Here is a 13,650-nt window from a genome sequence, read left to right as displayed (position 1 = left end):
GTGCAAGAATTTAATAATGACACTTATATGTTATCTCCTTCTCGATCTTGGAAATTCATGTTCAATATATTTATAGTATTTTGACTTAATCTTTGTTTATGCTGATAATTTAGAATTTTATTATGTATTTGGCAACTAACTTATTGGTCTTTAGTTAGTCATAAGAGATTTCAACTGCAGTTCATAAAAATTGAATGGAATAGCCTATTGTGCCTTCCATCCTTAGCAAGTTTTCTTATTTTAGTTCTTGCACCTTTAATTCAAGTCTTAAGGATCTTTCTAATATTAGCCTTTCATTTAGTCATTAAAACCAACAACATGATAACCCCTTCACATACACTCTTGATAGAGCCTTCTTTAATAATCAATGGATGCATATCTTCCCTCTCATTTTAAGGTAAATGAACCTTTAACTTCTGTTCACACTCATATTCTTATTTGTTTTAGCAATGCCTACAAATCAAAGCACAAATTCTTGTGTAAAAACTATTGAAACCATTACCTTAATTTCCTCAATACTGTCTCTGATACTTGGAATCTTTCTCTGGATGGAGATCATTTCCTTGCCTTATACAACAAAATGAAAAATTTAAAAGTAGCTCTTCAATGTATGAAGTGGAGCTCTTTTAACTACATCAAAAATATCAACGCTAAGCTAAAAAATATGGAAAGGAAGATTGTAATCAAACATGAGAGCACTTCCCTTTGTAGTGTTCTCCTCTCCAAAGCCATTACCATCAAAAATCAACTTATTGATGCTAATTACGAGAACATATTGGTTAGATAAAAATTTAAATGTGCGTAACTTTCTACATGAAATATGACGTTAAATTCATTTGTCGTAGGATAAGAATCAGAGGCAACAAGAACCACATCAAATAAATTCTTTATAATAATTCTTGCATTGCTCCCAGGATGATATTGCAAGAAAAGCTATTTTTTTTTTATTTTTATGCTTTGTTTAACAATCAAATTCTCATTTCTCCCACTTGTCATGTCAAAATTCTTATGGGTCATATGCTTAATTAACTTGATTATGAGAATCTCTTAGAATGTTTATTGACTGTGAATTAAAAAAGCCCTAAGCTTAGATGTGTTTACTTCTAAAGTTTTAGGCAGATTTGGTTTATCATTGGTCCTTCATGTATTAAGGCTATTAAATACCTTTTTAATATGCCCAAGCATTCTTGCATCACTCTTGTTCCTAAGAGAACATATTCTATATTTTAAGGACTATAGACCTATTTCTCTATGCAATATTATTTCTTGGCCATTTCTAAACTCCTTCCAAAAATTCTGAAAAATATTATTCATAACATATATTATCCAGCTTGAGTTGTTTTTATCTCAAGCCATGACATTGCTTACAATAATATTATTGTAAATAAGCTTCTATAATGCTTCAATTATACTTGCACTCCTAAATTTTACTACTCCCAAATTGATTTAAGTAATGCTTTTAATAATGTGAGTTGGTACTTTCTATATGACATAACAAATAAGATGGAAATTCCATCTTCCTTCATTACTTGGATCAAAGTTTCTATGCAAAATGTTCATTTATTAGTATTATTATTAGTGGGATTAAAGATTTGACTCATCAACTAGTTTTAGACAAGATTATTCATCATCATCTCACCTCTTTGTTTATAGATATTTTTTCTTAGGCTCATGAAAACTCAACATGATAATAATAATTATGTTATTTTCATGGCCAATAATCAAAAGATCAATCACGTTACATATGCAAATTATTTGGTCATTTTTTTGTATGGTTGACCTAAACTCTATCAACTTAAATTTTTTTTGTTCACACTTTTAGTTCGCCATTAAAATTTGTGTCAAGCCTTTCAAATATACTATTTGCTTCTCAAAATTGATTAATAATATTACTAAACAACAAAACTATGTTATTCTTAGCTTTTAATTTAATTCACTTTCTTGGGATTATCTTGGTATTATCATCAACTTATCCAAGCTAAAAGCATCAGATTATCCAAAGATTATGGACAAATTATAGGATTGGTTGTTTGGATGGAAGCAAAAAAGTTCTTATCCTTATTGGAAAACTTCAATTGATCAAATCATTCATCTGAAGTTATATTTACTATTGGTGTATATCCTCTATCATTCTTAAAATTTCAAGGAAATATTTCCTTTCATTCAAATCTTTTTCATTATAATATAGTTGATAAAAAAATGCATGTTATCGCCTAGTACACTACTACCAAACCTAAATATTATGGTGCATTGGGCCTCCCCAACATAAATATTATCAATATCATGTGTAAATTTAAAATAATATTGAGGTTTTGTAACTCTAATTCCTACTTATCAGATTGGTGTCTAAATTCTTATGTCTCCCTTTGGTTCAAGTTGAAATAAAAATATCTTATTTTTTTGGAAAAATAGCCAGACCCTCGCGCCTAAGCACCCAAAACAGCCGACACGGGGCTTAAAACAGAGAAGACTGCAACCTAGTATTAGGTCTGTGTGCCTACGAGCCAGACCCAGTTTCGAGCGCCTTGGCATCCAGAACAACCTAAAATGGTCCCGGAGCCGAGTCAACAAAAACCCGATACTGGAAGCCTAGCACTTAGGTGTCACTAGCACCTCAATGCAAGTTTAGGGCGCTTAGGCACCAGAAACTGCTCTGAAACAACCCAATATGAGCTCAAAACCTATCGCCAGCTTGTTGGCGCCAAGGTGCAAGACCCTATGCCCAAGCGCCTTGGACTCTGCCTTAGGCCTAGTGCCTAAGTGTCTGGGTCATTCGCCCCTGTGTGCCCCCCCCCCCCCCTCCTCTCTCCCCACCCCTCCCACCATTTCTCGCACGAGTTTCATAATTTTCAGTTTGAAACTCTTCCTTAGGCAACCGAAATTGCAGGGTTTCTTGGTTGATATGAAGATTTACTTTGGGGAGGAAAAGAACCGGTCATTATACCTCTTTTTGACCTTTTGGGGGAGGGCTTTAGAAAAGAGAAGAGAGCATTTTGGAAAGGCAGCTGACTTTTCTTTGGCTTAGACTCCCTAAGGCTTCCCTCCACTTCCATTCTTCTTCTTCTTCTTCTGTTTTTAGGGGCTGGAGAATAAAAGGGGAGAGCTTCTTCTTGCTTTGCTTGGAGTTCTCTTGAGCTGATCATATTCCTTGGAGCTTAGGAAAACTCTTGAGGTAAGCTCTTGGGAAAAAGATGAGGAGAAGGGCTTGCTCACTGCAGCTTCTACTTCCTTTCTTTCCTCTTCTTATTCCACAAAAGAGCTCTATTTCCCCCTCCCCCCTTCTTCTTCCTCCAACACGTTTCTTGAGTGTGTGTGTGAGGTTTTCTTGAGGAGGATTTGTGCTAATGAAGAAGGAACTGCATCTCTCGTACGATGAAGGAGGGCTTCTTCACACTTTGGGGAAAGGGCTTGGAACTTCCCTGGAACTTTGCTGGAGCTTGGAACTCCCTGGAATTTCCTCAGATTCTCCTCCTAGAGGAGAGCTTCTCCATTCTTTGGGGAAGAAGAGCAACGAACTTTGTCGGAGCTTGGACAAGCCCAGATAACGAGTCCTCAACCACCACATCGATGAGAACTCTTGAAACTCTTGCATTTCATTCTTAGGGCCCCTATGTCTAAATGTTAGAGGATTTAGGTTAGATTTTTGTTGTACATAGAGGAAACCCCATAGGATTATGAGTTTTTGCGATTCCCTCGTGTATCCAAGAGTGTACCTACCTATTTTCTTTTCTAGCCCAAAATTCAAACTTCGGGATCGTCGTAATCTCACAGTTGTGACTGTAATTTTGGTCCTCATGATGGGAGGAATGAAATCTAGCGCTTGAGCGTAGAGGATGGAAAGTTCCCTACACTGCAAAAGGTTTTCCCCACAAAATTCCTTCATACTAGGCAAATGGTGGTGGCCACCCGTCGCTTTGAATTACACCTGTTTCGTTCTATCATTTACACCTAGGGTGACTGTTGACCTCATTTTTTTATGAGGTTTGTCTTTCTTCTTTAGAAGCCTAGAATTTTAGCTATGGAACTTTTCTATTGCTTATTTTAGAGGACTAGTGATAAAACCTACCCCACCTATAAATTCAAAACAATTCCCCACTCTTTTTGAAGTCCCACATGTTGGTCTCAACCACCCAAACATGGGTGGTCTTAAACCTCCAGTACTTTGGTGGTTGAGACCAACATGTGAAGACTCAAGAATGAGTTATATGGGATCAATTGGCATTAGGGCAACCCTAGGTGGCTTGGTCTTGAGCACACACACTTGAACCCCCTACAGGTTCCCTAACACACCTAAAATCATCAATTCATTTGAATTGACCAATCTTCTTCCTTGAGGTCCATAACCACTCCTTAGCTTTCTTAAAGACTCATGTGGGTGATTATAAGTCTTTAACCATTGGTATTAGGACCAACATGTGAAGCCTTCAAGAAGAGCTCAAATAAGGATCATGTATCTTTAGGGAGGCTTTCCATGGCTTGCATGTTCACCATCTAAAGCCATCAAACATTATCCAAAATCACCAAAAATTTTGCAAAATTCTCCAATTTATCAAAATTCCCAAAAATACCAAAAAAATGCTAAAAGCCTCAATTCCACTCAAAATTTCATCAAAACCAACCATAGCCAAGAAATTTACCCAAGACATGCCAAAATTCTCAAAATACCCCAAAACCATCAAAATGACCAAAATACCCCTAAATTCCCAAAAATTCCCAAAAGCCTAAAAAAGTCCCAAAATTGCTTCAATATTCCCAAAATTGTACTCAACTCCACCATAATTATCCAAATTGCTCCAAAATCGATAAAATTACCCAAATTATCCAAAATTCCAAATTCTATCCCATATTCAAACCTTGCAAATCCCAACCTCATCCAGACCCAATTCCACCAAATTTCGAAGTCAAGTTCAAATTCCAAGCCTTGCAAATCCCAACCTCATCCAGACCCAATTCCACGAAATTTTGAAGTCAAGTTCAAATTCCAAGCCCAAGCCCAAACTCCCCAATTTCAAGTTAATTGTCCACATTCACTACCAAATTTCACCTAAGTCCAAAATCCACCAAAATTGAGTCCACATGTCAACTTCAAAATCACCAAGCCCAAAATCAATTCTTCACGTCAAATTTCCCAAATCAAAAGCCCAACCTCCAAATCTCATCCCATTATTATATTTAATCAAAATCAAGCCCCAAGTTCCAAACTCCATGATTGAATTTTCCTTAATTTGGTTTCTTGATGACCTCTCCATAAACGCCAAAAAAATCGTTAAATCCTTTCTCATGCAAGTCATGAAGCCTTCCACAAGCCATATGCGAGCCATGCGAGCCACCCCTTTAATGATTCTCTTCCTCTTCGGTTCGATTTGGACATTTATTTAAGCTTTCTCTCGAAGCTCATTTATTTATTTTTTCATGTCCCGTTTAGTTATTTGTCTCTTAGTTTTTATTATTTTGGTGATTAGTGATATAATTTGTGTATTTGAATTATAACTCTTATCTTCTTTTTTTCTATTAATGTTTTCACTTTCAAAAAAAAAAAAATTTACAGCACGGAAATGATTTCAAGAGAGCTCGTTTCAAACTAGACGGACGGCGGATCTTGCCGATCGCCAGCGATACATTTTTGCTGCCGCTTCTCATTTAAAAGCCCTTCAAATGTCTGAAACCCTAAACCCCTCCAGCTCTCGAGCGCCTTCTAGCTTTTCCCAACCGGAATTTGCGGCTGCTCTCGTCTGAACTGCCATCACCGTCCTCTCTCCTTCGGATAATCTCTTATCTAATGGAGTTCTGGGGTAATTCGTCGGTCCTCTTCCCCTTTCTCTGCTTTCAGTATCTTCATTTGTCTGCATATTCTCCTTGATCTGGGTGGGGTAGACTTTCTCTATTTCTGCAATCAGTTTCCCTCAAAGAAAGTCTGAAAAGTAACGTTTTCTGGTTCACTCTTACGTCGATCTCTTACTGTTGTTAAACTGAGGAAGATGAAACAAATATTCTCATAAGATTTCTTTTTCGGTGTTGTATGGTGGTTGTAAGATTCGTATGATTGTGTTAGTGTTTTTCTAAAGTATAGCGCGTTACCGAAAAATTCTTATGTGCGATTATTGTTTTCTGAGCGACTTGTTAGTTTATTTATTGGTTGGGTGCGGAAGAAAGCTCGCAAAATGAATTTAGTCTCATTGTTAGCTATGGCATGATTAGAGGAGATGTTTATTGCTTAGCACATATTTCTGGTGTTATTTTCAGGTATTGAAGTTAAACCTGGACAGACTGTCAAGTGCGAGCCAGGGGAAGAAAGAGTTTTGCATCTTTCACAGGTTTCGTTTGATGTGTTTTTTTCTTTCTTTGTGGAATTTTAAAACAGTTGTTTTAGTATTCTTTGCCATTTTTATGCAGGCTTCACTTGGTGAAAGTAAGAAGGAAAAGGGCAGTGAAAATGTTCCAATCTTTGTTAATATCAACAGCCAGAAGCTAGTACTTGGAACCCTTTCTACATACAAATGCGCTCAAATTCAGTACGACCTAGTCTTCGAGAAAGAATTTGAGTTGTCACATGGTTCCAAGGATACGAGCGTCTTCTTTGTTGGTTACAGGAGCATTTATCAGGGTTTTGAATATCCTTTGTTAAATTATAGAAACAACTTTTCTTACTTGAGGTTTTCTCAAATTTTTCATGAAAAAATAATTCGGATTCAGTATTTTTTCCCTTAACTCTAATGTCATTTGCATCACTTCTGAAGATGATTTCTCAGGTATGATATTGTTTTGCTTTTATCTTATTTTCTACTGTTCTCGGAGTTTATTTATTTGAGCTTGTCATTAACTCCTACTTTTTTTAAAATCTAGCTTCTGACTCTGAAGAGGATCTTCCGGTTGCAAAGAAAGCAAACCGTATGTGCAATTTGTGTTTTTTTTTTTGTGTTTTGTAGCAATAATATGTTCTAATTTGATTTTGTTTTGTGTTGTGTGTGTCACCATACTTGTCAATACTGAAAAATAGTGCGAGTTGCTACTTACAGTGCAATGAAGCACACCCATCAAGCTTCAAATAATCAAAATAACCCATGTTACTTATGCTTCAAGTATTTATATGGTTTCCCTAAATTACGGGAAGTGGTATTTTCATTTGTTGGAAGAGAAAGTTGAGGAAATCACCTCAACCTTTACATGTTCATGAAAAAACTAGGAAACAGGGGTTCCCTTTGTCTGTTATTTGGGTGGAACATGGTGTGTGTTTTATCATACTTCTCAATAATACAAAATAGTGCAAGTTTTAATTTTTATTGCAGCAAGACCACCATTCATCGACAAGACTCACATAATCAAAATAAAATGTGTTATTTGTGCTTCAAGTATTTATTTTATTTTCCTAAGTTAGAGGAAGTGGCATTTTGTTTTTTTTAGAGTAAAATTTGAGGAAATCGCTTCTAAAAGACTATACTTGTTAGGAATTAGGAAGCAAGGCTTTCTATTTTCTTTTATTTGGTTGCAAAACACACAATTCAATAATGTTTAAGCCGTGCTGTTCATTAATTTGATGCATCAAAATCTCGACTATGAGTAGTGAATGCTAAGATAATTATGATTTTAAAATGTTGAGACATTTGAATTGTTGCCCGTAATCAAAATATGGCTTCTGAATACCATTTTTTATTTATTATGTGATTTTGATTGGTGAGATATATTGGTGATCCTAAAATTCTAACAGTGGTTAGATATGTGATTTTATTATCCTTCTAATTTCCATATGCTTTATCACTGCCTTAATATTTGTGAGAACTGTTTGATCACTTGGAGATATATATCAAGCGATCAGGGCAATCATCAAGATCATTATTTGATGGAACCTCATTTCAGTCATTTTGGTTCATAAAATCTGGTGCCACTATATGTCATTTGTTATGATTTGGATATCTGATCATGAAGAAATGGGGTTTGTGCTATTTGAAATTTTAACAATATGTTTTCCCCACATAAACACCCCATCCAAATTAAAGTAACGAAGGAAACATATCATTGAACTTTATCTGGATAAATTTGCTTTTATTTTAATATTTAACAGTATTAAGATTTAAGATAACTCCTGACTTTATTATTTTTTTAGTTTGAACTTCTCTAGCTTATTATTATTGATAGGATTTTCTCTTCTGTTGTGTTTGTTTAGGAATAAATTAGATCTAATCTTTTGTTGTATTTCCCTGTTTAAATTCCTTAATTATTGTAATGAATTTATTTGGTAAATTTCTCCCATGTTTCTGCCTTATTTTTCCCTCTCCCTTTCTTGTTAAATGACATAAGGATAGAGCTGGCTATTTCGGCATTTTGATTTAATTATAATGTAAATAATTATTTAAATATATTCCAAACTTGCCTGCTTCCTGCTTCCTGCAGTGTCGTTTGCTGCTTTTGGATGTTACATACTATTAATGGTTCATCCTGCAGTCATTATTAGCGTCTTAGCTTTTTTTTGGTTTATATGTAATATGCTACTGTTAAATGTTTCTTATTATGCTTATTTTTTTTTCATAAAAAATTGTTCTTTTTTAAGTCGTGCCATCGACTATAGAGATTTAAAATTCATGTGACCTTTCCTACAAATTCTTTCTTTTAATGCAAATTACTGTTCCGTTTAGCTATCTGCTCTGCCTTTTGATAGTTGTTTAATATGTACCTATAATGGATTGAAAAGTCTTTATGAATTTTCCCACTTTTCTCTTAAAGATCAAATGATAAAATATGTTTGGGGCATTTACATGGCACACAATTCTCATGCATTTACATAGTTTACACTTAAATTTTATTTTTACAGGAAAAGGACAGAAATCTATAATATCACATAAAAAAAAGAGCACTATTAGTCTATTACCACCACTTTAGACAGCTTTTCATGCATATATTTAATGAATGCACATTTTCATGTATAGGTTTAAAGCACCTAAGTGCTATGTATGTAAATATAAAAGTTAGGTGCGAGATATGTAAAAACATAAGAATTATGTGCTACTTATGTAAATTTTCCAATATCTTTCTGCCGAGGTCATTAATTTTTTTTTTAATTTTGTTGGCAATTTTTTTAGTAAATGTTGTACTTATAATTCATTTTCTTCTTCTTTTCAAGTTTTAAGCAATCCTCCTAAGATTGTGGCAGCCAAGGCGCCAGCAGAAAAAGAAGCTTCTGGAAAGGCTGATAATGCGTCTGCTAAATTAAAGGCTAAGGTGGAGATTAAAGAGCCCATTAAAGACAATAAAAATAAAAAGGTCGAAGAAAAAGATGAGGATGTTAGTAATGATGAAGATGGCGACGATGATGCCGATGATGATTCTTTTGAGGAAGAATCTGATGACGATGAGGTTTGCTTTAATTTTTTTCTTCTTTTCTTCTCATTTTTTATCACATTTTACATGCTTGTGAAGCCCTTTTTTTTGGAAATTTACATACACACCACCTAGTTCTTATGTATTTACATATCTAACACTCTTTTGTATCATAGACCTATGCATGATGTAATGTATTTCACTTTTAAAGAGCAGTGATTGTGGTATTTTTGATGTGATGTTAAAGATTTGAGTGGTATGTGTATAAATATGAATGTTTAGGTGTTAGTTATGTAAATACATAAGAATTGCGTGCTATCTATGTAAATGCCCCCTTTTTAGTAGTATTTCAGGTTTTAATTGGCCGTGGTCCATTCTGCTCATTAGATTATGATAACCACCTAGTTCTTATGTATTTACATATCTAACACACACTTTTGTATCATAGACCTGATGTAATGTATTTCACTTTTAACGAGCAGTGATTGTGGTATTTTTGATGTGATGTTAAAGATTTGAGTGGTATGTGTATAAATATGAATGTTTAGGTGTTAGTTATGTAAATACATAAGAATTGTGTGCTATCTATGTAAATGCCCCCTTTTTAGTAGTATTTCAGGTTTTAATTGGCCGTGGTCCATTCTGCTCATTAGATTATGATAAATTTGATAATTGTGGTTATTGCAATTTGACACTTTGTGGGGTTTGTTTACTTAATGACTGTAAGTAAAGAACAAACTGGTCATGGGGTAGATATTTATTTGCAGGACATGATTGAGGCACCCGGTGACGACAATTCCAGTGAAGAAGATGACGATGAGAGTTCCGAGGAAGAGGGTACCCCTAAGAAGGTAATCGGTATTGTAAGGCTGAATATTTCCAGTTTGATTTTTATTTTCTTTCTTTTAAATAACCGCAACAAATTGTTTCACTGATTCTGAAGGTCGAAAACTCCATTAAAAGAAAAGCAGATTCTGCTTCAAAAACACCTAATCCTGAAAAAAAGGCTAAACTCGTTACTCCAGCTGGGAACCAGAAAACAGGTTCTCTTGTCATCCTGGTTTCTTGTGTTCAATTAGAATCATGTTTGAGATATTTCTAAAATTTTATTGTGGATTTACATGCATACCACTGAATTTATATATTTTTACATATCTAACACTTAACCATTTATATTTTTATGGAAATTTACATACCCAGCACACAGTTCTAATGTAGTTGCATATCTCACACACTTATATTTACACGCAGTACTATGGTGATGTAACTATGCATGAAATGTGTATTTCACTTTTATAATGTGGGTAATGAGGCTATTTTTGATGTGATATTAAAGATTTGAGAACTACGTATTGAAATGTGGAAGTAGGTGTGAGCTATGTAAATATACATGATTGTGTTCTTTGTATGTAAATAATACCCCTTATATTTATTAATATAATACACTAACCTTAAAAAATGTTTTTTTAAATTTTAAATATTAGAATATGAAGATTAATTTATTAGATATGCAAATATTTCTATGATTGGTGATTGATTACCAAGACATTGTTGCAGGTGGTGATGGAAAGAAAAGCACTCACATTGCAACCCCTCATCCGGCTAAGCAAGGTGGAAAGCCTCAACAGACTCCAAAATCTGTTGGAAATGTAGCTTGCAAATCCTGCAGCAGGTAATTCTATTGCAGAGATATTTTTCCTTAGCATATGAAGAATTAGATTGAGATTATTCAATTGTGAGCTTAAATTTCTTCTTAATTACATTTTAAGGGAGGCCAAGCACTGGAAAATTCAGATTAAAGCTGTATATTGTTTTTTTAGAAGGGATAATTGCATACATAGCACTCAAAATTTTGACATTTACAGAACTAACATCCATGTGATTTTTTGAAACCATCGAACTAATGTGTTTATGCGTGAATATGTTCAATCCATTGAGATTTTTATAAAAATGAAATTGATGGGTGATGAATTTTGATATTTGAGTGAGAATTTGAAAATTGAATGAAAGATCTTGCTAGATAGTGTAAATAATAATGTTTTGAATGCTCTGTATGTAATTGCCTTTTTTTAGAAATATAAAAGGATATAATTTTTAAAATGTAAATTAGAAAATATCAACTTTGGAAAGATCTTTGTGAAGTCCAAAGAATAATAAATTAAGGGGCATATTATAATGTGAAACTAAGGCTGTTTTTGGCTTCAACTCATATTTATGTTGAATAGAATCTATCAAATCCGATAAATGCGGTTTTATGAAAATCATTGTGCTGCTTAAGAGCACCCCAGCGATGACAGAATAAGTCTTCCTCACAATCGGATTTACTAAATCCAGATTTATATCGTAAAAGAGACTGAAGATGAGGAAAAAGACGGAAAATTTCAATATCATAAAAGAGACTGAACATGAGGAAAAAGACTGGAAACTTCAATTTAACTGAGTGTTGGATTTAATTTTTTTTAAATAGTTGGCTGGATTTAAGTTAAATACATGATAAAATACTGTTAATAGCATGCCACCAAATACCTCCTGTATGAATTTTCAACCGGTTTATCGAATCTTAAGCTATATGTATTCATTTTATTTCATTTACGATGCATTTACAGGACATTCACAAGTGAAAATGCTCTGCAATCTCACACCAAAGCCAAGCATGGAGCTGCTGCCAAGTAAGGGATCGATGGATGCATTTTGTTTTTGTTTCGATTTTTGGGCCGTCAGCGTTTATCTGTTTATGTGAGTTCGTTTGTCTTGTTATTCCGAAGCAGTAGTTTTTATGTTAGTCTTGCTTGGTTCTTGACAACCCTAAACGCATTAGTACTTCATATCAATTTATGCCTTTTTTTTTTGGTATATTTATCATGCTTTGGATTTGGGAATTTTGGAAAATTTATTTAAATATCTAATATCTAAATTTGTATTTTTATTTATATAACATCATAATTTTATGAATCATTTGGTTTTCGGAACTTGGGCTCTGATCGCCACTTTCATGATCTTTTCTATCAGTAGAACTACTGAAGCGGTCTAAACTTCAACCCTTCTTTCATTCATTTTCAGAGAGGGAAGCAAACTTTCCTCCTGCCGGCCTGAAGGCTCTTTCATGAACTACACCCATCACCTATCCAACCCTACAACTTCAATATTTACATATATACCATTTTACCTAAAAAAGTGCGGCACCATTTAAAAGCTGAAATACTTGTTTTTATGTTTTAGTGGGAGGATTTTTGTGGTCTAATTGTAAAAAGGATAAAAAACTTGCATATCACCGTAAACTTCCTATTTACAAATCAATCACCTTCTTTCATTCATTTGGCAAATTCTCATTCAAATATCAAAATTAATGGTAAAATCCCAACCCATATATTAAAAGTTTGATGGTGGCACGTTGACAGTATGACTTTTAGTTTGTTAAAGCGGCTCTTTGGTCATGAACAACTATGTTTGGCTTGTTTGTTGAGTGGATGAACTGAACAGGAATGAATGGTTTGTATTCAAAATATAAATGTGCTGGTTTGGGATTGTGATTTAAATTGCTGCTAAATAATGTATTTAAAATATGGTTTAAGAAGAGAAATCTGATTATTTATTATTGTAATTAATATTGTTGTTTTAAGTAATGTATTATTAAAACAATTTTAGCACATGTTAAAGAATATTAATTAATTTAATGATGTTATTAGTTAAGTAATAGTGTTATTAAAATAATATAATTTTGAACGAAAGCGATTTATTAGTCTGAATTTTGGTTGTGAACGTTTAATCCTTTCATGTAGTTTTTGAATGGCAAACTGTAACTGCTGTTAATTTGCGACTGCGATCTTTCCTTGGAAGGTCTCGTGTCTTGGAAAAATTATTCCATACTTACGGACACCGCATGCAAGGTAAATCAGGTGATTTAAGGTTATGATGTATTTTGGTGGGTCTCACCTCAAAAGATATATAAGACGGAGCAAGAAATAAATATATAACTCAACTCAAAAATCTAAACACCTAATAAGAAAAGAATCTAGCACATCTTGATCCAAATAAAACAAAAAGAGTAATATTAGATAAAAAAAAATTATGAACCAAAGACCAAGAAAACTCGACTAAAAACTCAAGGGAAACGATCAAATAAAGACATGAACTCTAAAGTATGAGATGGCAACAATTCAAAATTACTTAGGCCACATTGAATCCATTTAATCTTCAAAAAAGCTCAAACTTTATCTAGTTTCGAGTATAACTAGAAGATGCAGTCCAAAACCACTTCAGTCAGAAAAAACCCTAAAACAAGGATCAACCAAAAAAAAAAAAAAAGAAATGAAAAAAAAAGCAAATAAAAAGTTTCGG

At 33.8% G+C, this 13,650-nt stretch overlaps 1 protein-coding gene across 2 annotated transcripts; it reads left to right on the top strand.

Moving 5' to 3' along the window:
- Positions 1 to 5,663: 5,663 nt before the first annotated feature.
- On the top strand, positions 5,664 to 12,167 carry LOC110018488 (histone deacetylase HDT2-like). 2 transcript variants are annotated; one of them, XM_020715823.1, is made up of 10 exons: positions 5,664 to 5,792; positions 6,244 to 6,314; positions 6,394 to 6,611; positions 6,730 to 6,749; positions 6,844 to 6,888; positions 9,116 to 9,348; positions 10,080 to 10,163; positions 10,256 to 10,355; positions 10,870 to 10,984; positions 11,919 to 12,167. In XM_020715823.1, exons 1-10 carry the CDS (start codon positions 5,780 to 5,782, stop codon positions 11,983 to 11,985), a joined length of 966 nt encoding a protein of 321 aa, XP_020571482.1. In that variant the 5' UTR covers positions 5,664 to 5,779; the 3' UTR covers positions 11,986 to 12,167. The 2 variants fall into 2 exon arrangements, with proteins under 2 accessions (XP_020571482.1, XP_020571481.1); XM_020715822.1 differs by having other exon boundaries at positions 6,727 to 6,749.
- The last annotated feature ends 1,483 nt before the right edge of the window (positions 12,168 to 13,650 follow it).

The sequence above is a fragment of the Phalaenopsis equestris genome, unplaced genomic scaffold, assembly GCF_001263595.1.
Source record: "Phalaenopsis equestris unplaced genomic scaffold, ASM126359v1 Scaffold000022, whole genome shotgun sequence".
Lineage (NCBI taxonomy): Eukaryota > Viridiplantae > Streptophyta > Magnoliopsida > Asparagales > Orchidaceae > Phalaenopsis > Phalaenopsis equestris.
The sequence above is the reverse complement of the archived record's forward strand: the minus strand, read 5'-3'. Positions and strand labels throughout refer to the sequence as shown.